The 25,199-nt window shown below is 51.5% G+C and overlaps 1 protein-coding gene across 4 annotated transcripts in view; it reads left to right on the top strand.

The window, feature by feature from the left end:
* CDHR2 (cadherin related family member 2) overlaps nucleotides 1-25,199 on the top strand; it is a 54,393-nt gene that overhangs the window by 4,734 nt on the left and 24,460 nt on the right. For 2 of the 4 annotated variants that reach the window (XR_010126464.1, XM_054487167.1), the window contains exons 2-6: nucleotides 19,341-19,407; nucleotides 19,674-19,745; nucleotides 22,677-22,816; nucleotides 22,959-23,009; nucleotides 24,915-25,004. Coding sequence is in view for 3 of the 4 variants with exons in the window: in XM_054487167.1 (XP_054343142.1) it covers nucleotides 19,341-19,407; nucleotides 19,674-19,745; nucleotides 22,677-22,816; nucleotides 22,959-23,009; nucleotides 24,915-25,004 (420 nt within the window). In the remaining variant the exon portion in view is untranslated. Of the gene's footprint in view, nucleotides 1-2,909; nucleotides 2,983-7,905; nucleotides 7,948-19,340; nucleotides 19,408-19,673; nucleotides 19,746-22,676; nucleotides 22,817-22,958; nucleotides 23,010-24,914; nucleotides 25,005-25,199 lie in introns of those variants that run through there. The other 2 variants (XM_054487168.2, XM_054487169.2) reach the window with 2 other exon arrangements.

Below are 25,199 nucleotides of genomic sequence, written 5' to 3'. Positions count from 1 at the left end.
GGGCACTGTGCTCAGGACTTTAAATTCGTGACTTCATTACATCCTCACCATCACCTGCCCAGGTAGGCATCATGTATTACCTGCAACTTACAGATAAGGAAACAGAGAGGTTATGTAACTTGCCCTGCCAAAATTGAACCCATTTGTGAATATACAGTAGTTAAAAAAAATTAAAATAAAATTAAAAATTGTGGCTAGGCACAGTGGCTCACACCTGTAATCCCAGTACTTTGGGAGGCCGACACGGGTGGATCACCTGAGGTCAGGAGTTTGAAACCAGCCTGGCCAACATGGTGCTCAAAAAAAAAAAAAAAAATTGAACCCAGCAGTCTGACCCCAGAGGAGCCTGGTCTCTTAACCCCTGCATTGTAATAGTCTCATCAAGTGCTACCCAGTGTCTGCAGCATCCTTTCCGCAGAAACACTTCTCAAAAAGAGGAAAAGCCTCTTGGGTATCAAAACTCAGAACTGCATCATAGCTCCCAGAGCCTGGCTATATGCAAAGTGGTCTTTTTGGTCTTTCTTTTTCTTTTCTTTTTTTTTTTTTTTTTTTTGAGATGGAGTCTTGCTGTGTCACCCAGGCTGGAGTGCAGTGGGACAATCTTGGCTCACTGCAACCTCTGCCTCCCGGGTTCAAGTGAATCTCCTGCCTCAGCCTCCTGAGTAGCTGAGATTACAGGCACCTGCCACCGTGCACAGCTATATTTTGTATTTTTAGTAGAGACAGGGTTTTACCATTTTGGCCATGCTGGTCTCGAATTCTTGACCTGGTGATCCACCCGCCTCAGCCTCCCAAAGTGCTGGGATTACGGGCGCGAGCCACCATGCCCAGCCTATGCAAATGTTTTAAAATGGATGGATGCTGGACTTAATGGATCTCAATTCCCTTTTTGCTTTGCCTGCTGGGAAGCTCAGAACGTGATTCATGACCCATCTCTACAATTACCCAGAACTTGAAGGCAAATATATAATTTGTTTATTTTTTGAGAGAGAAGCTCTTGTTTATGTTGTCTAGGCTGGAGTGCAGTAGCTATTCATAGGCACAATCTCACTACTGATCAGCACCTGAATTTTGACCTGCTCTGTTTCTGACCTGGGCTGGTTCACCCCTTCTGAGGCAACCTAATGGTCCTCTGCTCCTTGGGGTTCACCATATTAGTGCTGAATTTAGTGTGGACACCCCATCAGCATAGTGCACTACAGCACAGAAATCCTGGCCTCAAGCCATCCTACTGCTGTAGCCTCCCAAGTAGCTGGGACTACAGGTGCACACCAGTGCCCCCACCTCAAGTATTTTATGGCCTCAATTCAGGCGTAGATTACCCTTATTTTTCTCACTTGACTTCCCTTCATCTGGGTTTCTTCTCCTTTTTATGCTCGTGGCATATATATTTTGTTAATATGTTTTACATTTGGAGAATTGGGAAACAAACTATTAAAATGCCTGACTATAGCAACTGCCTGATATACGGTCACACATCCCTTAACAACGGGGACACCTTCTGGGAAATGTGTCATCAGGCAATTTCGTCATTGTGTGAACATCATACAGTGACTTACACAAACCTAGGTGGTACCACCTACTACACACCTAGGCTCTATACCACCACCTGTGCTCCTGGGCTGCTAACCTATGCAGCCTGGGACTGTACTGAACACTGCAGGCAACTGCAACACAGTGGTAAGTATTTGTGCATCTAAACACAGAAAGGGTGCAGTGAAATATGATATTATACTCTTATGGGACCGCTATTATATGTGTGGTTCGTTGTTGACCAAAACACACATATATGGTGTATGACTATATATCTATTGTGAATTAGACATGTCCTCTGCCCACAAGAAGAGGGCCACCCAATGGTGACGACTCAGTGGTGTGCCTTAAGAAAGTTGTGCCCAGGGTCCCCTTTCTGTGTCAACTGTGATGGCTGGGCCAAAGTGAGGATAAGGAGGACTTGTGGCTGAGCCCCTTCGGGAGGCCACCACATCGGGCAGCGCTTAAAGCCAGCCTGGGGGGCCGGGCTCCGTGGCTCATCCCTGTAATCTCAGCATTTTGGAAGGCCAAGGCAGGCGGATCGCCTGAGGTTAGGAGTTCGAGACCAGCCTGGCCAACATGGTGAAACCCTGTTTCTACTAAAAATACAAAAAAAATTAGCTGGGTATGGAGGCCCACGCCTGTAATCCCAGTTACTCAAGAGGCTGAGGTAGGAGAATTGCTTGAACCCGGGAAGCAGAGGTTGCAGTGAGCCGAGATTGTGCCACTGCACTCCAGCCTGGGTGACAGAGCAAGACTCTGACTCAAAAATAAATAAATAAATAAATAATTTAAAAAAAAAAAAGGCAACTTGGGAGTGGATGAAGCCCCTGGGGACGGGCAGATGCCTTTTATGGGTCTCAATGCAGGTTGAGATCAGTGTCAATAGGCTCGAAAGTGGGTTGTCCAGGCTCAGGTAGCCCCCAGTCCTCCACGAGAACCTCACAGGGGCTGGTCTGGCCACACAGTGTTTGATTGTTACACTGTTTTACCACTTCCCTCTCCTGACTTAATCCCCCACTTGTCCACAGATCCCCTGTCACTGAAGACTCATAGCAGGGAGGGGACGGGGGCTCTGGCATCACCTTCTGACTGTCACCGTCCCCGCCTCCAGCCTGTCCCAGGGTTGGGCCTTGTTCCCAGGTCCTCTGGCTCAGGGTCGGTCAGGCCCCTTCTCCTGTGGTGTGGGCCTCCAGCCCCAGGAGCACCAGGAGCTCTGGCGCCTTGGTCCCTTCCTCCTGTCCGGGGCCCCCAGCTGTGCTCTGCCTCATGAGAAGTCGGCCCCCTCCTGGGAGGTGTGGTCTCTGGCAGGGTTAATGATTGCTCAGTGGAGGTGGAGATGGTGCCAAAGTCTGCTGGCCACATAGCTACAGGCCGCAGAGGGTGCCCACCTGTTCGCCGGCACCTGTCCGGCGCCTGCCTGCCGCCTCCGTGGCGAAGGGGACACAGGTAGGGACTATCCAGCCCATCGGGGGTCTCTGGGCCAGAGATATGTGGGGGTTGGGGGGATCCCTAGAGCCAAGGCAAGCTTGGGGGTCTTTAAAAGTCTCCCCTGAAGCTGGGCAGGGGAAGTCGCACACTCGATGGGGCAGAGCCGGGTCAGGTCCCAGCCTGCTGTGAGGCCTGTTTCTTCGGTAAACATGGGATAATAATACCTCCTTCCCTGGGGGCTGATGGCCCCCTTCCCATCCAAGTCCTCACAGGATGATTCTTCACAGGATGGAAGGGAGGCAGGCACCCCAGGGAAACGAGGTAACTGGCCTGGCCCCTTCATAGGATGCTCAGGGGTTGAGGACGGGGAAGCTGACCTGGGCTCTTACCCCAGCTGCTCGGTTCACATCCCAGCTCGACCCTGACCTTGGTGGGCTACTTAACTTTTCTGGGCCTCCATTTCCTCCTTTATCAAATGGGGATGAGAAGAGTTCCAGAAAGGGCCCGGAAAGCCCTGAGGCTAAGGTGGGCATGTGGCCTAGGACCCAGCCCAGTGTCACCACAGCCAGTGCTAGGAAGTGTCAGGCAGGGACTGACCCAGGCTGGCCCCAGCTCTGCCCAGTCCGGGCCCTGCACATCTCTCTGCCCTGGTAGAGGGGGTGGGGACCCAGCTGAGAGTCGGGGCCACGCTGCATCACTCAGGCAGGCCTGTGCTGGGTTGGGCACTAGGCACAAGGCAGGGTCCCAGTGAGCACTGGGGTCCCACTGATGGAAACAGGTCATGGCCCGTGTGTAGGCTCCGTGATTTTTATCCTTACTCTGCTTCTCAGCAGGGGAAACTGAGGCCTGGAGAGGGGAGAGGGCTTGCCTGGGGTTGCACAACAAATATGTGAAATGCTGCCATCTGAACCCGGGGCTGTTTGAGTCTGTACGTGTCTGCTGGGCCAGGTGGCCCGGGCCATAGGCACTGGGAGGGCCCGTTGCGGGGAGCTGGGTGCTCAGGTCCCACATCCTTGCTCCGGGCACCCAGGCTCAGCTGGAGTCCACTCTGTGGGTGCAGGCACGGCCTCCTGGATCAACGGAGCCCAGACCAAGGCTTGCCCAGGGACCCCTGGATTTGGAGGACCCCGGGTCTAACCCGCTGCCCCTGGTTCACCCATCTCTGGGCATCTGTGAGCCTCGGTTTCCTTGGAATAATAGGATAGGATAATTCCTGCTTGGGAACAGCTGTGAGAAGTAAATGAAAAAGCAGAAGTGAAAGTGCATGGCGAGCTGGCCGTGTAGCGGTGGCGGTGCTGGGGGAGCTCTGTAGCATCATGGCTGAGTGCATCCCGGGGGCTCCCCGCACTGAAGGAGGACCCACCTCCCCACCCTGACCCCCCGGAGGCCCTGGGCAGTCCGGGTATCCTCACTCCCAGTGGTTCCAAATTCTAGAAAATCTTGGCGCCGTGGACTGCTCTGAGATGCGGCTGAAGCCCCCTCCCAGCGGAGGCTGAAGAGCTGGCACCTCCTGGGCCAGGTGGGACCAGTGAGGATTCCCGGAGACTACACATCTCATGGTGTGGGGGCCAGAGTCTCCCTGATTCTCCTCTGTGTCCTTTTTGGTCCTTCCCTAAGCACTTTCTTTTTGAGACGGATTCTCATTCTGTTGCCCAGGCTGGAGTGCAATGGCGCTATCTCGGCTCACTGCAACCTGTGCCTCCCTGCTTCAAGCGATTCTCCTGCCTCAGCCTCCTGACTAGCTAGGATTACAGGTGCATGCCACCACGCCTGGCTAATTTTTTTTTTGTGAGATGGAGTCTCGCTTGTCGCCCAGGCTCCAGTGCAGTGGCGCGATCTCAGTTCACCACAACCTCCGCCTCCATGGTTCAAGTGATTCTCCTGCCTCAGCCTCCCGAATAGCTGGGATTACAGGTGTGCGCCACCATGCCTGGCTAATTTTTGTATTTTTAGTAGAGACAGGGTTTCACCATGTTGGTCAGGCTGGTCCAGGCATTTTTTGAGAGCAGGGAAAGAATAGGAGTGGCCGGAGGGCTTGAGAACAAGGAAGCAGTAATTTCTGGAATATAGATAGTCCCCATTTTAAATTATTTTATTTTATTTTTATTTTTTGAGACAAGGTCTTGCTCTGTTGCCCAGGCTGGAGTGCAGCAGCACGATCTCGGCTCACTGCAGCCTCGACCTTCTGGGCTCAAGTGATCCTCCCACTCCAGCCTCCCAAAGTGCTGGGCTGTGTTTGCTCCTTTGCTCCTTTAAAAAATGAGAACTATTGGTATTGGCCTGGACTGCCACCACACCTAGCCAATAGTTCTCATTTTTTTTTTTTTTTTTTTTTTTGAGACAGAGTCTCGCTCTGTAGCCCAGGCCGGAGTGCAGTGGTGGGATCTCAGCTCACTGCAAGCTCCGCCTTCCGGGTTCACGCCATTCTCCTGCCTCAGCCTCCCGAGTAGCTGGGACTACAGGCGCCCACCACCATGCCCGGCTAATTTTTTTTTTTTTTTGAACTTTTAGTAGAGACGGGGTTTCACCATGTTAGCCAGGATGGTCTCGATCTCCTGACCTCGTGATCTGCCTGCCTCGGCCCCCCAAAGTGCTAGAATTACAGGCGTGAGTCACCGTGCCCGGTTAATAGTTCCCATTTTTTAAAGGAGCAAACAGAGAAAAGAGCCTGGGGGTACGGTTGTGCAGTGACTGGGGCCTTGTTTCACACCCGCGCGTTGGCCTGAGGCTGCCCCAGCAGGGAGAAGAGGGTGCCTGTCCGCAAGTCCCAGCCCAGGGGCAACTCCATTCACTCGTTTTCCATTTGCACCTTGCTCCTGCCCCTTGCTGGGGTACCAGGAAATTTGGAGCCCAGAGGGGGGGCCACTAACTGCCTGAACACAGCTCCACAGCTGACCTGGGCCTTACAGAATGGAGAGAATTTGCACGTAGGCAGAAGGCAAAGAAAGGCATTCTGCGCAGAGGGAACCGTTTAGGCAAATGAAGGAGGAAGGAAAATGCAGGGTGTGGATCGAGAACAGGAGCATCCAACACCACTGGACCTCAGGAGTGGGAGAGAGCAGCTCGTGTGGAAAAATCAAGACCCAGGACCTCCAAGGACCTCACCTGTCAGGCTGAGGGGCAGGCAGTGTGTCCTGCAGCCAGTGGGAGCCACGCAGGAGATTTGAGCTTGGGAGTGACAGTACCTATGATAGGGAAGGCTTAGCATTGGGGCAGGCCATTATTGTGCCTTCCCCAGCCCACACAGACACTGCGCTTTTTCCCCAAGTGACTGAATCCAGAGGCAGATGCTCTGGACTGTAGAACACCAGCCTCATCATGATCATGAGGAGGCAGGACTGCGAGAAACCCGGGGCCAACCCCAGCAGAGCAAGAGGCAGGCGAGGCAGGGATGAGGCAAGAAAGAGCACTGGCCTGGGAGGCAGACAGGGTGGCACCCCCGCTCTGCCTCTGACAGCCTTGGAGCTGCTGGGCAGGAACCCTGGCCTCCTGCACTCATGTCTGTGTGCATAAAGGGGATTGATGAACCCAGCTCTTCCTTCCAGGGGGATGGCTGGGCCCAGATGCAGGGGAGAGACTGTGTGTGCATCACACAGATGCAAAGGGGCATCGCTGTTGCTCTGAGTGAGGGTCCACAGGCTTCTTGAGGCCGTCCGTCCTGCCCTGTGAGATGGGGAGGGGGGAGTTGGGAGACACTTCCATGAGGGAGAAGCGTGGCAAGTATGGGGAAGGGGCTGCAGGGGGAGGCGCCTCGGGGACTGGGTGAAGGTCCTGGTTCGGGCTGTTCTTTCTCAACGTCACATGTCTGTGGGCTCAGCATGACCTGTGGGAAAATCGGGCAGCTCAAGAAGGAAAACCCAGGAGCCTAGAAAAGAGAGAAGGCACAGGCCTGGCTTGGGTTCTCATCCCATCACTGGCTGGGCCATGCCCTTTCCCCTTTTGGACCTCAGTTTGCTGAGGACTAAATGGTGATGGGGGCAAAGTGCTAGCCTCGGCACACGGCCCTTCCTTGCCAGTTCCCATTTACCTCTGGGACTGGGAGGAGGGACCCTGAGGGCAGGAATCTCCTGACCTACAGGCTGGGCCCAGGGGAACTTTGTAATGATGATGAATCTATCTCGATACCTGCTGGCTGCACACCTAGTGACTAATTGTCCTGTGGCAGTTGACTCATTTCTGAAGGACAGAACATGAGAGAAAAAAGTGATGAGGGAGGTAGGTCCCAGATTACAGCCTCGGAGGGATGCCAGGGCTGGACGCATCCAGCCCCTGGCTGTTCCTCACACAATGGACTCCTGCAGTCTAGCCGTACCGCTAATGCCCAGCTCACCTGTGTCTCCACTGCCAGCCCCGCCACCACCACCATCTCCCTCCCCCAACTGTCACCTCCACCACTCCACCTGCGTCTCCACCTTCATCAGCACACACATCATCAGCACGTCCATCCCTGCTTACCACCACCAGTGCCACCCCGACCCCCGAGGGATCCCTATCCTGATATCGGACCCTGCCTGCATGACCACCTCACTCATTGCCCTTGACTCCAGCGCTATGATGTCACCCTCCAGGGCGTAGCTGTACCCACATCGCTGTCCCTGCCTCACTGAGGACTGTGGCTCAGCACTGCTGGGGATTCTGAGGACTGAGAACTTACTAATTCCCCTGAGCAGCGGGGCACATTGGTATTTATCAGTCTGGCTGAGTGCAGCCCTGCCGTTCAGCATGTGGGCTGTCCCCAGCTGTCATCTCCAGGGTTCTTGGCAAGCCAGCATTTTCCACAGCAACTTCCCAAGGTTCCCCTGGCTAGAGTCCCATGGAAGGTAGCATCAGAAACAGCCCCAGGGCTCCTCTGCACACAGCCCTGGCCATGCCCATTTAGCTCTGGCCTCTGCAAGCAGTCTCAGACCCTGGGGAGCGTGGATGGTCACCAGGGATGGAGGAAGCTGTTTCCATGGTGATTGCAATGGGAGGAGCAGCCATAAGGTGAGGACAACCTCACGGAAGGAAGGTTTGCACTTGCTGAGCGCCTATTGTGTGCCAGGAGCTGAGGTGGCACATTCTTATTCCCACTCATCCCCCGCTGCCCCCCTCATCACTTAGTGGGGTTATTATTCTCACAGGGGAGGGAACGCTTAGAGAAGGGCAGTGAACTGCCCAGCGAAGCTCTGCTGCTCCTTGACTCTGTAAACTCAAGCCAGCCTCTCCACCTCTCTGAGCTTTGTTTTCCCCATCTGTGAAGTGGGTAGAATGGTACCAATCTAGAAGGGTTTTTTGTTTTTGTTTTTGTTTTGTTTTGTTTTGGAGACAGTGTCTCGCTCTGTCTCCCAGGCTGGAGTGCAGTGGCATGATCTCGGCTCACTGCAACCTCCACCTCCCGGGTTCACACCATTCTCCTGCCTCAGCCTCCTGAGGATTACAGGCAAGTGCCACCACACCCGGCTAATTATTGTATTTTTAGTAGAGATGGGGTTTCACCATGTTGGCCAAGCTGGTCTTGAACTCCTGACCTCAAGTGATCTGCCCGCCTTGGTCTCCCAAAGTGCTGGGATTACAGGCGTGAGCCACCGCACCCGGCCTCGAAGGGATTTTGTGAGCATTACATAGTGCCCGGCTCAAGTTCTGAGAGGCAGGAGGTGCTTCCTCCACGGGTCTCTTGCTATTCATTGCCGTAATGTTTAATGGTTGCCGAACAACCCACCCAGGGCTTGTCCACATCTTTGTTCATTGCCTGTGTTTCATGTTACGGTCACTTCCAGCTTCCCATGATTATAAATAGTCACTCATGGTGAACAACTTTCTGAAAAAGAGCTTCTTGTTCTATGTTAGTTGGGTGAGTAGGTCAACAGGGCAAACATTTTGAAGCTTTGGGGTCCACATCTGAACTGGGGTTTTCTCGTCTTGCTAGGGCCCTGGGGCCACGGGAGGGCTGCCTCATTCTCCCTGCCTCAGGGAGAGGCAAGGGCCTTGGGCTTGGAGGGTGGCTGTGAATCCCACTCACTTTCAGCTGTGAGGGCCTCAGCAGAACACTCCCAGCAAGGGCCCGTTTGCTTATCTGCAAAATGAGTTGCTGTGAAGATGAAAGTCTATGAATCCCAAATATTCTACCTCCAAACTACAGCCCTGCTCTTGCCTCTTCTCTCCAGCCCTGCTGCCCCCAGTTCAGCCCAGCGACACACAGCAGCCAGAAAGGTCTTAAGAGGAAATTACTCCCTGCCACTCCCCTGCTTAAAACTCTGAGATGGGACAGGTGCAGTGGGTGGCTCACGCCTGTAATCCCAGCACTTTGGGAGGCCGAGGTGGGTGGATCACCTGAGGTCAGGAGTTTGAGACCAGCCTGGCCAACATGGCAAAACCCTGTCTCTACTAAAAATACAAAAATTAGCTAGGTGTGGTGGCTCACGCCTGTAATCTTCAGGAGGCTGAGGCAGCAGACTCGGTTGAACCCGGGAGGCAGAGGTTGCAGTGAGCCGAGATCGCCCCACTGCACTCCAGCCTGGGAGACAGAGCGAGACTCCATCTCAAAACAAACAAAAAAAACTGCTCTGAAATGACCTCCTGTTTTTTGTTTTTCTTAGAATAAAATGAAACATCCTTCCTGTGTCTCATAGGGTGGAGCATGCTCTGGCCCTGCCAAATTTCCGAACCTGCCTCCCTCCCATCATTCCCCACCTCTCTCCCTGCAACCCAGCCACAGGGACCTTCTTTGAACTCCTGGAATACACCTGGTTCTTCCCTGGCCCAGGCCATCTCTCATATTGTTTGTGCTACTTGGGACTCCCCCATAACAGTGCTCACCTTATCACAGCAATATGGGCATTTAATTTTTAAAAATATAAAATAGGCCAGTCATGGTGGCTCACATCTGTAATCTCATCACTTTAGGAGGCCAAGATGGGAGGATCGCTTGAGCCCAGGAGTCTGAGGCTGCAGTGAGCCAGGATAGCGCCATTGCACTCCAGAATGGGTGACAGAGCGAGACCTTGTCTCAAAAAACACCTAAACAGGCCGGGCGTGGTGGCTCACGCCTGTAATCCCAGCACTTTGGGAGGCCGATGCGGGCGGATCACAAGGTCAGGAGATCAAGACCATCCTGGCTACCATGGTGAAGCCCCGTCTCTACTAAAAATACAAAAATTAGCCGGGTGTGGGGGCGGGCACCTGTAGTCCCAGCTACTCGGGAGGCTGAGGCAGGAGAATGGCGTGAACCCAGGAGGTGGAGCTTGCAGTGAGCCGAGATCGCGCCACTGCACTCCAGCCTGGGCGACAGAGCGAGACTCTGTCTCAAAAAAAAACAAAAAACAAACAAAAAAAACCAGCTAAACAGGCTGGTCCAGTGCAGTGGTGTTTACAACTAATTTATCACAACAGGTTACAGATTGCTTTCTTCCTTCTCCACTCAAACTGCTTCACTTCACTAGCCTTAAAATAAACAAAAATATCAAACAATACTACAAGGTTTATAACAAAAGTCGGCCTTTTCCTGACCCACACCCCACATCCCCAATATCCACTCTCTAGAAGCAACTGCTGTCACCTCCTTTGGTCCCCTCCCCTCCTCCCTCCCCTCCCTCCCCTCCCCTCCCCCCTCCCTCCCTCCCTTCCTTCTTTCCTTCCTTCCTTCTCTCTCTTTCTTTCTTTTTTTTTTTTTTTTTTTTTTTTTAGCAATGGAGTCTTGCTGTGTTGCCCAGGCTGGAGTGCAGTGGGAAGGTCTTGGCTCGCTGCAGCATCAAACTCCCGGGCTCAAGCAGTTCTCCCACCTCAGCCTCACGAGTAGCTAGGAACACAGGAGCACTGGACCACAGGCATGCACCACTGCGCCTGGCCTGTTATTTAATAATATTTTGTTGTTTTGCTTTTTTTTTTTGAGACAGGATCTCACTCTGTCACCCAGGCTGGAGTGCAGTGGTGTGCTTATGGCTCACTGCAGCCTCAAGCTCCTGGGCTCGAGTGATCCTCCCACCTCAGCCTCCCAAGTAGCTGGGACTACAGGCATGTGCCACTATGCTGGCCTAATTTTTGTATTTTTTGCAGAGATGGGTTTTTGCCATGTAGGTCAGGCTGGTCTCAAACTCCTGAGCTCAAGTGATCCATCTGCCTTGGCCTCCCAAAGTGCTGGGATTATAGGCGTGAGCCACTGTGCCTGGCCTCATAATTTTTAAGACATTATCTGTTTATTTCTTTTTTATTATCACCATCTTAGATTTTTTTTTTTTTTTTTTTTGAGATAGGGTCTTGCTCTGTCGCCCAGGCTGGAGTGCAGTGATGAAATCTCGGCTCACTGCAACCTCAACCTCCTGGGCTAAGTCATTATCTGTTGATTTCTTTTTCTTTCTTTCTTTCTTTTTTTTTTTTTATTTTGAAATGGAGTCTTGCTCTGTTGCCCAGGCTAGAGTGCAGTGGTGTGATCTTGGCTCACTGCAACATCTGCCTTCCAGGTTCAAGCGATTCTCCTGCCTCAGCCTCTCAAATAGCTGAGGTTACAGGCGCCCACCACCATGCCCGGATAATTTTTGTATTTTTAGTAGACACGGGGTTTTGCCCTGTTAGCCAGGCTGGTCTCAAACTCCAGACCTCGTGATCCACCAGCCTCGGCCTCCCAAAGTGCTGGGATTGCAGATGTGAGCCACCAAGCCTGGCCTATCTGTTAATTTCTTAAAGTGAAAGATGAGGAATTTATTATCTTACAGCCCATCACGCTTCCCCAGTGCGCACGGTAAGGTTGTACTCCATCGACCATGGGAATGGGCCCAGCTGAGCCACTGGTGTATGATGTTCTGGGCTCCTTCCAGTACAGCTTTCCTTTCCTGCATGGTCACTGGTTTTGCTTGCTTAGTTTTCTTTTCTTTTTTTTTTTTTTTTTTTTTTGAGACAGAGTCTCACTCTGTCGCCCAGGCTGGAGTGCAGTGGCGCCATCTCGGCTCACTGCAAGCTCTTCCTCCCGGGTTCACGCCATTCTCCTGCCTCAGCCTCCCTAGTAGCTGGGACTACAGGCGCCGGCCACCACGCCCGGCTAATTTTTTTTTTTTTTTTTTTTTAAGATGGAGTTTTGCTCTTGTCGCCCAGGCTGGAGTGCGATGGTGCGATCTCGGCCCGCAGCAACCTCCGCCTCCCAGGTTCAAGCAATTCTCCTGCCTCAGCCTCCCAAGTAGCTGGGATTACAGGCATGTGCCACCACATCCAGCTAATTTTTTCTATTTTTAGTAGAGATGGGGTTTCTCCACGTTGGTCAGGCTGGTCTCGAACTCCTGACCTCAGGTGATCCACCTGCCTCAGCCCCCCAAAATGCTGGGATTACAGGCGTGAGCCACCGCGCCAGGCTAATTTTTTGTATTTTTAATGGAGATAGGGTTTCACCGTGTTAGCCAGGATGGTCTCGATCTCCGGACCTTGTGATCCGCCCACCTCGGCCTCCCAAAGTGCTGGGATTATGGGCGTGAGCCACCGCGCCCGGTTGCTTGCTTAGTTTTCTACATGGTATCACAAGTTCATCCCTTCACCCTAGCCAGAGGTGTAAATCTCCTTGAAATGTTCATTTCATTTCATGTCTATTTCCATGTATGTAGACAGCCCTCGAGCGCTCGTTGAACCCTTCTTCCCATCAGGACCCACTGTGGTCTCAGCGCCCCTTTCCCTCTCTTCTGTGTTGGGCTCTCTGTTTCCTTTATCTTGGCTTACTCCCTTCATAGAATGAATTATGTTCTTCAGTGGCTTCCCAAGAAAAGATGCAGAAGAGGTAACATTTTTCACTTTGCATGTCTAAAAATGTTTTTATTTTGCCCTCATATGTGACTGATAATTTTGGTGGGTGTAGAATTCTAGGTTGGAAATTATTTGTCTTCAGTATTTTGCAGGCATAGTGTTCTGGTTATTTACTGCTGCTTGACAGAATGCCCCAAAACTTAGTGGCTTAAACAACAATTTATTATTATATTTCCTGATTCTATAGGATAAGAGTTTGGATAGGGCATAGCAGGAATTGCTCAACTGTGTTCCATGGTGTCTGGGGCCTCAGCTGGGATTACGTGAAAGATTAGGTGTTGGACAGTGGGGACTGGCTGGACATCTTGCCCTCCCTCAACGCACAGGCCTCTTAACGTGGTTAGCTTGGGCTTCCTTATAATATGGCGGCCTCAGGGTAGTTGAACTTCTAACAAAGTATCTCCAGGTTCTTAGGGCAAAGTGGCCCAAGAGGCCCAGGTGTAAGCTGCAAAGCTTCTGAATGCTGCATTTCTGCTGCATTCTGTTGATCAAGCAAGTCACTAAGGCCAGCTCAGATTCAAGAGGAGGGAATTAGACCTCACTTCTCAATAGAAGGAATATCAAATAATTTGTGACACCATTAATCTCCCACACATAGCTCCATTAACTCCAGGATTGTTACCGAAAAGCCCCATAACCTTCTGATTCTGGGTCCTTTGTATGTCACTTGTTTTTCTCTGCAGAAGATTTCAGGGTCTTGTCTTTATGCCTAGTACTCTGAAAATGCTTTGGCTTGGGTTTTCTTTTCCTTCCTTTCTAAAATGTGTTCTTGGAATTCTTTCAGTCTGGAAATGTGTTATTCACGTATACAAAATCTATTGTTTGTACTCATTTGATAGTTTCCTTTCCCTGTTTTCCTTCTCTGTTTCTCTTTCTGGGACTTCTATTAATCAGACATTGGACCTCCTGGATTAATCCTCTAATTTCTTATTTTTCTCTCCTAGTTTCCATTTCTCAACTTTATATTCTGATTCCTCCATTACATTTTTAATTCCTGCATTATATTTTTTTAATCTATAACAGTGGCTGTCAACTAGGGGTGATCTTACCACCACTCTCCCTCCCCCATCAGGAGACATCTGGCCCCTCCCCCATCAGGAGACACCTGGCAATGTCTGGAGACATTTTTGGCTGTTGCAACTTGGGGGTTGCTACTGGCATCTAGTGGGTAGAGGACAGAGGTGTTTAACAGCAAGGAAATATCGGCTTGGTATGTGAGAATTAGATAAAGGATGGTTGAGGCGTGGCATTGGATTGGTTGGTTTGCATAGGAGAGGCAGGTCTGAAGGCAAGGTGCTTGCTGTCTCTGGGAATTAGCCAGCCCTGGGAGGGAAGTCTCTCCCTAACCAGCAAGGCCCCAAAGATGTCAAAGCGTCATCAAACACAGAAAATAAAAACAAATGGCTGGGCGCAGTGGCTCACGCCTGTAATCCCAGCAATTTGGGAGACCGAGGCGGGCGGATTGCCTGAGGTCAGGAGTTCGAGACCAGCCTGGCCAACATGGTGAAACCCCGTCTCTACTAAAAATACAAAAATTAGCCAGGCATGGTGGCGCACACCTGTAATCCCAGCTACTCGGGAGGCTTAGGCAGGAGAATCACTTGAACCCAGGGGGTGGAGGTTGCAGTGAGCCAAGATCGCACTACTGCACTCCAGCCTGGGCGACAGGAGTAAAACTCTGTCTTAATAAATAAATTTAAAAAAAAAAAAGATGTCGAAAAAGAATGATTAATACACCAGATTCAAGGGGAGCAGACATAGTCCTCATCTCTTGCAGGGAGGAGTGTCAAAAGATCTGTGGTCGTGTTTGTCTGCCATGCCACTTAAAGCGGTTCCCTTCTTTCACTCTCATCACGCCCACGTCCCCCTCCTCCACAGCAGGGATGCAGTGCACTATTAGGTGGTACTTTGTTTAATCGTCTGTAGTCTGTCTCATTCAGAACCTGCGCTGTTTTGCTCACCATTGCCTTCCCATTGCTGGCAGCAGGGTCTGGCAGATAGCGGCTCATGGATACCCAATAACTATTTACTGAGGGAATGAATGAGTGAATCAGGATACTCGGCACATAGTAGGTGCTCAGGAAACGCCAGCAGCTATTTACGATTGTCAGCCTTCCTGATGTCCTATGTTTCCCCAGCAGGTCTGTGAGGAGCATGGCGAGATGAATCTGAATTAAAAGAGGGAATGCTGTGCTGGGGCTTCAGGGCGGGGTGCTAACCATGCCCGGGAAGCATGCAGCCAGATCAGAACAAGGATCTCTGACTGTCTAGGGCACGCTGGGGGAGGAGAGCCTGCAGCTAGCCAGTGCTGGCCAGGGCAGAGTTCTCCAGAAGAGAGGAACCAGGAATGGGAACTCCAACAATGAGAAGGGCAAGAGACAGACCATCCTTTTCCTGCAATAACTTCTCACATTTATTATGTACTTACTGTGAGCTAGGCACTGTTTAAGCCTCAACGCAAACTCCGGGTGTAGGTGCTGTTATTATTCCCATTTACAGGTGAGGAAGCTGAGGCCCAGAGAGGGTATGTTACTTGCCCAAGGTTACGCTGGATTTGGACCCAGGGTGTCAGGTCCACATACCACATTACACTCTGCTCTATCTCATGGGTGTTTTGGATAAGCCACCTGGGGTTGCAGTGACTCACTGGCTCATCCATTCATTCCTTTCAGAAATACTCACTGAGCCTACACTGGGCTCAGCCCTGTGCTTGGTCCTGGGATCACAGAGGTGCATCAGACATGGACCTTGCCCTCACATCTCTTCTGGCCTGGTGGAAAAGGCTCATCTGCAAAGAGATAACAGAGGTTACTCTAGGGTGTATGCAGCATCCTGTGAGGTCACAACGGATGGGCGGAGGAGGCAGTTCCTCCTGTGGGAGCATTGAGGGGGTGTCTGGACAGAAGGGGATCCTGGAGTTGGGTTCTTTTTTTTTTTGAGATGGGGTCTCGCTCTGTCACCCAGGCTGGAGTACAGTGGCATGATCTCGGCTCATTGCAACCTCCACCTCCCGGGTTTGAGCGATTCTCCTGCCTCAGTCTCCTGAGTAGCTGGGACTACAGGCGTGTGCCACCTTGCCCGGCTAATTTTTGTATTTTTAGTAGAGATGGGGTTTCACCATGTTGGCCAGGCTGCTCTCAAACTCCTGACATCGAGTGATCCACCTGCCTCAGCCTCCCAAAGTGCTGGGATTACAGGCATGAGCCACCACGCCCAGCCTTGGAGCTAGCTTTTAAAAATGAAGAGAGCGCATCAGGCAGCAAGGTGGAGAGGAGCATCCCAAAAAGAGGGATGGGCAGCAGTGAGGGCAGGCAGAGGGAGTCTGTGGGTGTGCAGGAGATGAGGTGTGGGCTGAGGTGCAGGGAGTTGGTCGAGGTGAAACTGGAGAGGTCGAGGGTAGTCTTTGGGAAGCCCTTTTATGGAGTCTGGACTCTAGCAATGGGGAGCCATCGAAGGATTTTGAGTGAGGGCGGAAAAGATTAGATTATGTGCAGAAGGATTAGTTTGGTTGAGTGGGATGGATTAGAGAGGCTGGAGGAAGGGAGGCCTTGAGGAGGCTGAGGACAGTGTCCCCAGGGAGGGCGGCCAGTATGGGATGGGGAGATGCAGGCTGATTAGAGAGAAACAGAGGAGGCTGCACGGATTGCATGTGGGCGTTCAGGAGAAGGAGGTGTCAGAATGGCGTGGGCAGGTGGGTGGCTCCCCGACGCTGGAACTCGGGAGGAGGGGTGGGCGGTGTGAGGGAGAGTTCTGGTTTTTGATGCTGTTTCATCATCAGGGCTCGGCTCTGGAAGCCATCCTCTTCCCCCACTCCTCCCCAGGGCTGCCTGCTCACTTCAGATGCTCTGGGGCAGGAGGGAAAGGAACATGAAGAGGTGCCCAGGACCAGGTGAGGGTGCTTGGTAGTGTTAACTTTTTTAAAAACACAAAATATAAATCTAGAAAAAGAGAGGGGACCATGTGCAGGTGGCCATCCCTCCAGCCAAGACCAGAGACAGACACTTCGAGATGGGGTTTGGGGCAGGAGCCTGGTGCTGGACAGGGTGGCTACACATACATATTCAATGGGTTACAGGAGGAGCTATGCATATTCATAAAGGAGCTCCTGACACATGCATATTGAACACACGTGCATGTAACATATGATCCACACTCACTTGGGGTGGCAACTTAACATTTAAATGTATTACAATTACGCCGTATACATCAAAAGGCCTTTTTGTGACATGGAAGGTGCATGAGTAAGCAATCTCTGTATGAGCTGGAGCCAGTCTGTGGTCGGTGGGCTCTTATCAGGAGAGAGTTACTGAAATCAGTCTCTTGTCCGGTCAAGGCTGTAGTTATGGGCTGGGCGCAGTGGCTCACACCTGTAATCCCAGCACTTTGGGAGGCCGAGGCAGGCGGATCACTTGAGGTCAGGAGTTCAAGACCAGCCTGGCCAACACGGTGAAACCCTGTCTCCACTAAAAATACAAAAATTAGCCCAGTGTGGTAGTGGGTGCCTGTAATCCCAGCTACTTGGGAGGCTGAGGCAGGAGAATCACTTGAACCAGGGAGGCAGAGGTTGCAGTGAGCCGAGATGGCACCACTGCACTCCAGCCTGGGTGACAGAGTGAGACTCTATCTCAAAACCAAACAAACAAAAAAAGCTGCGGTTATGGCTGGTGGAACAGGGGCTCAGTTCGTCAGCATCTGTGAACTAGATGAGCTGTAATTGCTTTAATTTGGCTTTTCTCGAGGCCAGTGCTTATTTAGCTGCTAGAGAAAAAGAAAAAAAAAAAACCCCGTGGCAGTTAGAATAGTTTCTTCTTTCGGGCTGCCTGGCTTCACGCTGGCCTGGCATGGCCTCAGGTCCTGTTTATAATCTGGCATCTTATTGCCACGGAATGTCTGTTCTTTCAGTCCTGCGATCTCTGTTTTAACATTAACGCTGGTCAGTTATTGTGTGTCGCCTGTAAAAGAGAACGGTATAATGAGGCGTGATTGACCTCCCTTCCCGCCATGGCTGGAAACTAAGTTTTGAAAGCTTTTCTGGGGTCTCCTGGGCCACAGGTGGGGCCATTTAGTCAGTGGGAGGTATAGGATTTTATTTTTAGTTTACAGTAGCAAATGTGTTCCTTTGTTTGCTTTCAAGCTTGCTTAATTCATTTTTGGAAAAGTTAACATATTCAATTAGCACAAAAGAGTATACAGTAAAAAACTGGGCACAGTGGCACATGTCTGTAATCCCAGCTACTCAGGAGTTCAAGCCCAGAAGTTTAAGGCCAGCCTGGGCAACATAGTGAGACACTGTCTCAAAAGAAAAAAGTATACAGTAAAAAGCCCTGTCTTATAGAAAGATTATAGAGTAGCACAGCGAACATGGAGCATACAGACAACTTTCTAGACAGACAGCAAGAAACAAAACATGTGGGGGCCCATCCTGCTCTCCTGCTTTCTGTGGAGTGACACATCAGTTGTCTTTGGGGATTTTTTATTTTTTTGAGACGGAGTCTCACTCTGTCTCCCAGGCTGGAATGCGATGGCATGATCTCATCTCACTGCAACCTCCGCCTCCCGGATTCAAGCAATTCTCCTGCCTCAGACACCCGAGTAGCTGGGATTACAGGCACCCACCACCACGCCCGGCTAACGTTTTTTGTATTTTGTTAGAGACGGGGTTTCACCATGTTGGTCGGGCTGGTCTCGAACTCCTGACCTCAGGTGATCCGCCCGCCTCGGCCTCCCAAAGTGCTGGGATTACAGGCGTGAGCCACCACGCCCAGCCTTGTCTTTGGGCATTGAAAGGGCCTTGATGTTTCAGGTCTCTCTGTGACAGTGAATCAAAGTCCCCCTTTTCTCCTTTTCCCTAACAAGGGACGGCTTGCAACATAAGATGATCAAAAAGACTGGCCCAGCAGGGTTTTCTAAGGGTCTCTGTCCAGCTATCAATCAACAAGAGGATCCCAGAGTATGCAGCCCTCCCTAGACCCACCTGACTGGGGAACCCTTCTGCTGTGGCACATCTCAGAGGGCCGGGGTTCCATGGAGCACAGTTTGGGAAGGGCTGCAAAGACAGCCATTAGATGTATCAGCAGGTGAACAAAGGACCCTGCCTACCCATAGTCTCTGGATGGTCCTGGACAGATTATGGTCCCTCTCCAGGGTCTTGATTTTGAAGGATGCTATTAGTTTGAACACTTCTAACAGGCAGGTATAGATAGTGCAGTGGTTGAGAGAATGAACTCTGGACTCCAAAAGACCTGTGTTCCAAGCATGTCTTGTCATTGACTCCCTGTGGCCTCAGGCAAGCCCCTTCGTATCTTGGTGCCTTAGCAGCCACCTCACAGTTGTGGGAATAACACAACTGCACGTCTAGTGCCTTGGAGCAGTTCCTGGTGCATGGTGGGTCCTGGATTCAGGTTCAGGCATCGTGCTCACCCCCACCCCGCCTGGCCTCCCCCTTGGTTCCCCTGCCCCTGGAGCATCTGGAAAATGGACAGAGGGTGATAGAGGACCTGGGGGAGAACTACTAAGCAGCAGTGGTGGGTGGGCTCGGGTCAGACCCAGGCAGATGGGAGTCTGCCAAAAGTAGGGAGGCCTGAGTCCAGGAGCCATTCCCTGACCTCTTTGCTTAGGTCCCTGCAGATGTGATGGCGCAGCTATGGCTGTCCTGCTTCCTCCTTTCTGCCTTCGTGGTATCTGGTAGGTGTTTCCCCTCCCCGGCCACGCAGCCCTAACCTAGAGACCCTTGGCAGGACCCTCCGGAAAGGAAGGGGTCCCTCATCAGCAAACACCAGCTCCTATGGGCTGGCCCTGTGCTTGGCTAAGCTGGGGAGGCGTGGGGAGGAATCCAGGCCTGGACAGGTGGCCTGGGTGGCCATAAGGACTAGTGTGTGCTCCCAGGGGAGCAGGTAGGCATCGGGTTTTGCAGGAGTGTCCCGATGTTCCAGCACTCTGTGTCCCCACAGTGGCAGCCAACGTGGCCCCGAAGTTCCTAGCCAATATGACGTCAGTGATCCTGCCTGAGGATCTGCCTGTGGGTGAGTCCTGGTCCCTGTGTCTGCCCCATGTCAGGTCCTGACCCACAAGAAAGTCCTGGGCGCCCTCTGGAGCCCCCACCATCCCTGCAACTCCACGGCTTATTGTGGGACAAAGAGGGACTGAAGGGAGTTCCTCTGATTCCAGAAGTTTGTTTTCTTCTCTTCAGCTTCTGGGTCAAGAGCAGTGTCCTCAAAGCTGTGAGACGCACCTCCAGGGGCCCTCACACCAGCGCCAAATCATCCAGCCTCCCCCATTGCCCATCGCTTTCAGTCTCTGACTGGAGGATCCCCTTGGGCCACCCTTCCTCCTCCTTCCTCACGCTGGCTTTTTTTTTTTTTTTAAAGGGAGAGCAGGTGTCAGGCTCAGACCCTTTCACGGAAGCTAATGACTCACCTTGCTTTGTTTTTATTTGTAAAGTTACTTTCTATCTATGGCAGGTGACATGGGTTTTGAGATGTAAAGTTTGCTTTTAAAGTAAATGTCTTTACATGAGATGGAAAGTCAATTTAAGGGACGAGCACCAGGAACAGACACAGCAATGGTCACAGCAAAAGTCACAGCAAAGGTTATGGCAGCGGCACAGGAACGAATGAAGTTTGGGAAACATTATTTTGGAAGGAGCCAGGGGGCCTAGATACCACATTCCCAGAAGGCAGGATATAGATCGGGAAGTAGAAACTATAGGTGGCCGGGTTGGTTGGGACCCCAAATAACAGATGCAAACAAGGCAGACGTGAATTACCGCCACTCGTGGCCGCCCAGGAGCCCGGAGCTGTGGGGGCGTGTCCCATCAGGCTGCCCTCCCTGCAGGGCTTGGGGGGCAGGGGTCAGGCAGCCTTCTTCCTGCTCAGTGGCCCGACTTCCCTAAGGCACAGGTCCCACCCACATGGGCCAGGATGGCTCAGACGAGAAACCATTCCAGCCAAAGAAGGAGGAAGGGGACAAGAGGGCTTCTTCCTTTCTGGATTTTACACACATTGCTTCTGCTTTTGTCTCTTTGGCCAAAACTAAGCCGCAGACCCACGCCTAGCTGCAAGGGAACCTGGCAAATGTGGTCTTCATTCTGGTTGGCCGTGTGCCCAGCTCAAAATCTGGGGCTCCATTGTTCTCAGAAAAGGGGGACAAGTGGATATTGGGGGACAAGCCACAGCCTTTGTTGCAGTGCAAAATGGAATCCAGGAAGATCGAAAGCTGCCAGATGAAACAAGAGACACCAAGGGGTATTGACAAATATGAAACCTGTGCAAGCAATCCCCTGATCAAGAGAAAGTATTTCCATCACCCCAGAAAGTTCCCTGTGTCCAGTTCTAGTCAATCTCTGCTCCCTATAGGCAAGTGCTGTTCTCATGTCTATCCCATGGAGGCTGGAGAGGGAGGACTGTACAGGACTTTTTTTTTTTTTTTTTTGAGACAGGGTCTGGCTCTGTCCCCCAGGCTGGAGTGTAGTGGTGAGGTCACGCTCACTGCAGCCTCGACCTCCTGGGCTCAGGCGATCCTCCCACCTCAGCCTCCCAGGTAGCTGGGACTACAGGCATGCGCCACCATGCCTAGCTAATATTTTATTTTTTAAAGTAGAGACATGGTTTTGCTACATTGCTGAGGCTGGTCTGAAACTCCTGGGCTCAAGCAGTTCTCCCACCTCGGCTTCCCAAAGTGCTGGGATTACAGGCATGAGCCACTGCGCACCACTACACCTGGCTAATTTTTTATTTTTATATTTATTTATTTTTGAGACGGAGTCTTGCTCTGTCGCCCAGGCTGGAGTGCAGTGGTGCGATCTCAGCCCACTGCAACCTTCACCTCCCGGGTTCAAGCAATTCTCCTGCCTCAGTCTCCCCAGTAGCTGGGATTATAGGCACGTGCCACCAGGCCTGGCTAATTTTTTGTACTTTTAGTAGAGACGGGGTTTCACCTTGTTGGCCAAGCTGGTTTCGAGCTCCTGATCTCAAGTGATCCGCCCACCTCCACCTCTCAAAGTGCTGGGATTACAGGCATGAGCCACCTCGCCTGGCCTAATTTTTAAAATTTTTTGTATAGATGGGGGTCTTGCTATGTTGCCTAGGCAGCTCTCAAATTCCTAGGCTCAAGCAATCCCCCATCTCAGCCTCCCGGAGTGCTGGGATTACAGATGTAAGCCACCACACCTGGCCTTCTGCTTTTAAAAGAAATTCAACTTTCTTGTGGGCCATGAAACTATCAGGGGACATAGGCTCCCATGCCAGTGGCAGAAGCCCTCAGAGCCCTGTGGCAGAGCTCCAGGGAAACGCATCTTCGTGAAAAGAAGAAAGTCCTTGCTAATGAATAGCGGGGCCAGTAGAGGTGTTGGAGCAAAAGCTGGATGGGTAAAGGAGGTGGGGGCTCAGGGATAGGGTGAGTTTGATGAATCTGTAAAAAGTTCCTTTCAGGCTAGGGAGTGGACGACCAGCCTGCTGCTGTGCTCAGGCATGCAGTACAAGAGTTAGGGCTCTCAGGAGACCAGCAGCAGACTGGACACAGCTTTGGCTCACTTGAGCAGAAAGGGGGTGTCCTGGAAGGCTCTCTAAAGCTCTAGTCTGCACCCAGATGCTTCAGCTGGAAAGGTTCACGCCAGCCACGTCTAGTCTTGTGTCACGGAAACTCGGTATTCTGGAGAGGGCAGGGCCACAGGCTTGCAAGGGGAGGGATAGATGCCTGGGTACAGCCCCCGCCCCCTGCACTGTGTCCAGTGCCCTTCGAGTCACCGGGCACAAGGGAAGTCAGGATGCTGCTATCCAAAGGCCTTGGAATGCTTGCGGAGGAACAGGGGCCCTGAGGGCTGGGGAGGTCCCAGATGGCAAGTCGAGCCTGTGTACAGGGCAGCCAGGCGCCCAGCCCAGTCTCACAGCCAGCTTGGCCAGACCAGCACTGAAAGGGTGGCTGTGGACCCTGGGTGGCCCCTGTCCCATCCCCAGGTGCCCAGGCCTTCTGGTTGGTAGCTGAAGACCAGGACAATGACCCTCTGACCTATGGGATGAGCGGCCCCAATGCCTTCTTCTTCTCTGTCACTTCGGACACCGGGGAAGTGAAGCTGGCCAGCGCTCTGGACTACGAGGTAAAGAGCACCAGCCGGAGAGGGCACGGGACGCGGAGGGGGTGCTGGGAGGGCCCCGGGAGCCTGCGTCCTGGTGGCGGCACCCCCTGTGCTCCCACCCAGCAGGGGCTCACCACCGGCCCCTTCTCTCTGGCTCCTGCAGACACTCTACACATTCAAAGTCACCATCTCCGTGAGCGACCCCTACATCCAGGTGAGTTGGGAGGTGCAGGGGGTAGAAAGGGATTGCAAGAGTCTATTCCTGATTGTGTCCCCACCTCCGGCAAGCGGACAGTGCCCCAGTTAACAGTGAATTTAATGTTTATTTATATCGAGATTATACTAGTCCATTTCTTTGTCATATGATATTACCAAGATTTTAGTATTTTTAAAATTTATTTAAATTATATAAATATATTATTTATATCATATGAGGGCTTTTTTGTTTACATATAAATATATTGGTTATATTTTAATTATAAATTAAATGTATTATTAATATATATAAATATTGATTAGAAAAGTGCCAGATGCCTCTCCACCCCAGGGCTCCAGAGGCAAAATCACTCTCAACTACTTTGGCTGAATATGTTGCAACTACACTCTTATTTCCCACTTTGGGAGGCTGAGGTGGGCATATCACCTGAGGTCAGGGGTTCAAAACCACCCTGGCCAACATGGAGAAACCCCATCTCTACTAAAAATACGAAAATTAGCTGGGCGTGGTGGCGCACACTTGTAATTCCAACTACTCAGGAGGCTGAGGCACAAGAATCGCTTGAACCCGGGAGGCGGAGGTTGTAGTGAGCTGAAATTGCACCACCTCACTCCAGCCTGAGTGACAGGGCGAGACTCCGTCTCAAAAAAAAAAAAAAATTATAGATAAAACTAAAGTCCCCTTGGAAAATCCTTTCCAGCTCACTCCCACTGAAGTGTTGACCGTTACTGTGTGCTTTGGCACTCCTCAGCGCTGAGGTACATGCCTCCATGTACTTCTTGGTGCATTTTCTGAAACCCAGTGGAATCCAGCTGTCTATATTGTCTTGAAAGCTGCCTTGCCCACTCAGCGATTGAGCTTAGAGCTGTCTCTGGGTCTGCATACAAATCCCCAATTTTTGTAACGTCTGTATCTAGGGTGGGAACTGCTCTTAAGCTGGTCCCCTCTGGTGTTCACATAGTTGTTCACGGCTTTATACTATGGCAAACAAAGCAAAAATGCACATTCCTGTGATAGGACCGGCACTTTTTTCCAACTTTTTATTTTATTTTTTTGAGTTAGGATCTTACTCTTGCCCAGGCTGGAGTGCAATGGTGCAATCACAGCTCACAGCAGCCTCCACCTCCTGGACTCAAGCAATCCTCTTAATTCAGCCTCCAGCGTAGCTGGGACTACAGGCGCTCACCAACCATACTCAGCTAATTTTAAAATTTTTTGTAGAGACAGAGTCTCACCATATTGCCCAGGCTGGTCTTGAACTGTTGGGCTCAAGTGATCCTCCCATCTTGGCCTCCCAAAGTGCACAGGCGTGAGCCACTGCGCCTGGCTGGCTGGCACATTTTATACTTAAAAAATTAACTGCCGGCGTGGTGGTGCACGCCTGTAATCCCAGCACTTTGGGAGGCCAAGGTGGGCGGATCACCTGAGGTCGGGAGTTCAAGACCAGCCTGATCAACATGGTGAAACCCCATCTTTACTAAATACAAAAAACTAACTGGGTGTGGTGGTGCATGTCTGTAATCCCAGCTACTCAGGAGGCTGAGGCAGGAGAATCGCTTGAACCTGGGAGGCGGAGGGTGCATTGAGATGAGATCACGCCATTGCACTCCAGCCTGGGTAACAAGAGTGAAACTCTGTCCAAAAAAAAAAAAAAAAAAAACAAATTAACTAATGATGCCTGCAACTTACTTTCAAATGGTTCAGAAAACAACATATGGAGAGAACCTGGTCTCTACAAAAAAAAAAAAAAAAAAAAAAGCCCCCAAAAACATATGGAGAGAAAGAGAGACCAAACAGTAGGTTGATCTGGATGAAGGACACCAGCTCTTTGTACGATACTTGCAACTTTTCTGGTGTTTTAAATCCTATTTTCTGGGGTCCCCTGGGCTTTCTCACTTGCAGGTGCAGAGGGAGATGCTGGTGATTGTGGAAGACAGAAACGACAACGCACCCATTTTCCAGAACACCGTGTTCTCCACCAGCATCAACGAGGTGACACCTGCCTTAATGTGGTTGTGGGGCAGGGGGCATCCCAAAGCGGTTCTCAGAGTAGGAAGAGCCAGAGCCAGTCAGTGAGGCATTCAGGGTTGGGAAAAGCCTCTCCTAGCAGGGGCAGCTTCAAGAACCAAAGCCAGGGGGCTGTAACCCCACAAACAACGGTTACAGCAATATTTTGCAATCAGTCAG

Source organism: Pongo pygmaeus, chromosome 4, assembly GCF_028885625.2.
Source record: "Pongo pygmaeus isolate AG05252 chromosome 4, NHGRI_mPonPyg2-v2.0_pri, whole genome shotgun sequence".
Classification (NCBI taxonomy): domain Eukaryota; kingdom Metazoa; phylum Chordata; class Mammalia; order Primates; family Hominidae; genus Pongo; species Pongo pygmaeus.
Note: the sequence above shows the minus strand (reverse complement) of the source record. Positions and strands in the feature narration are given on the sequence as shown.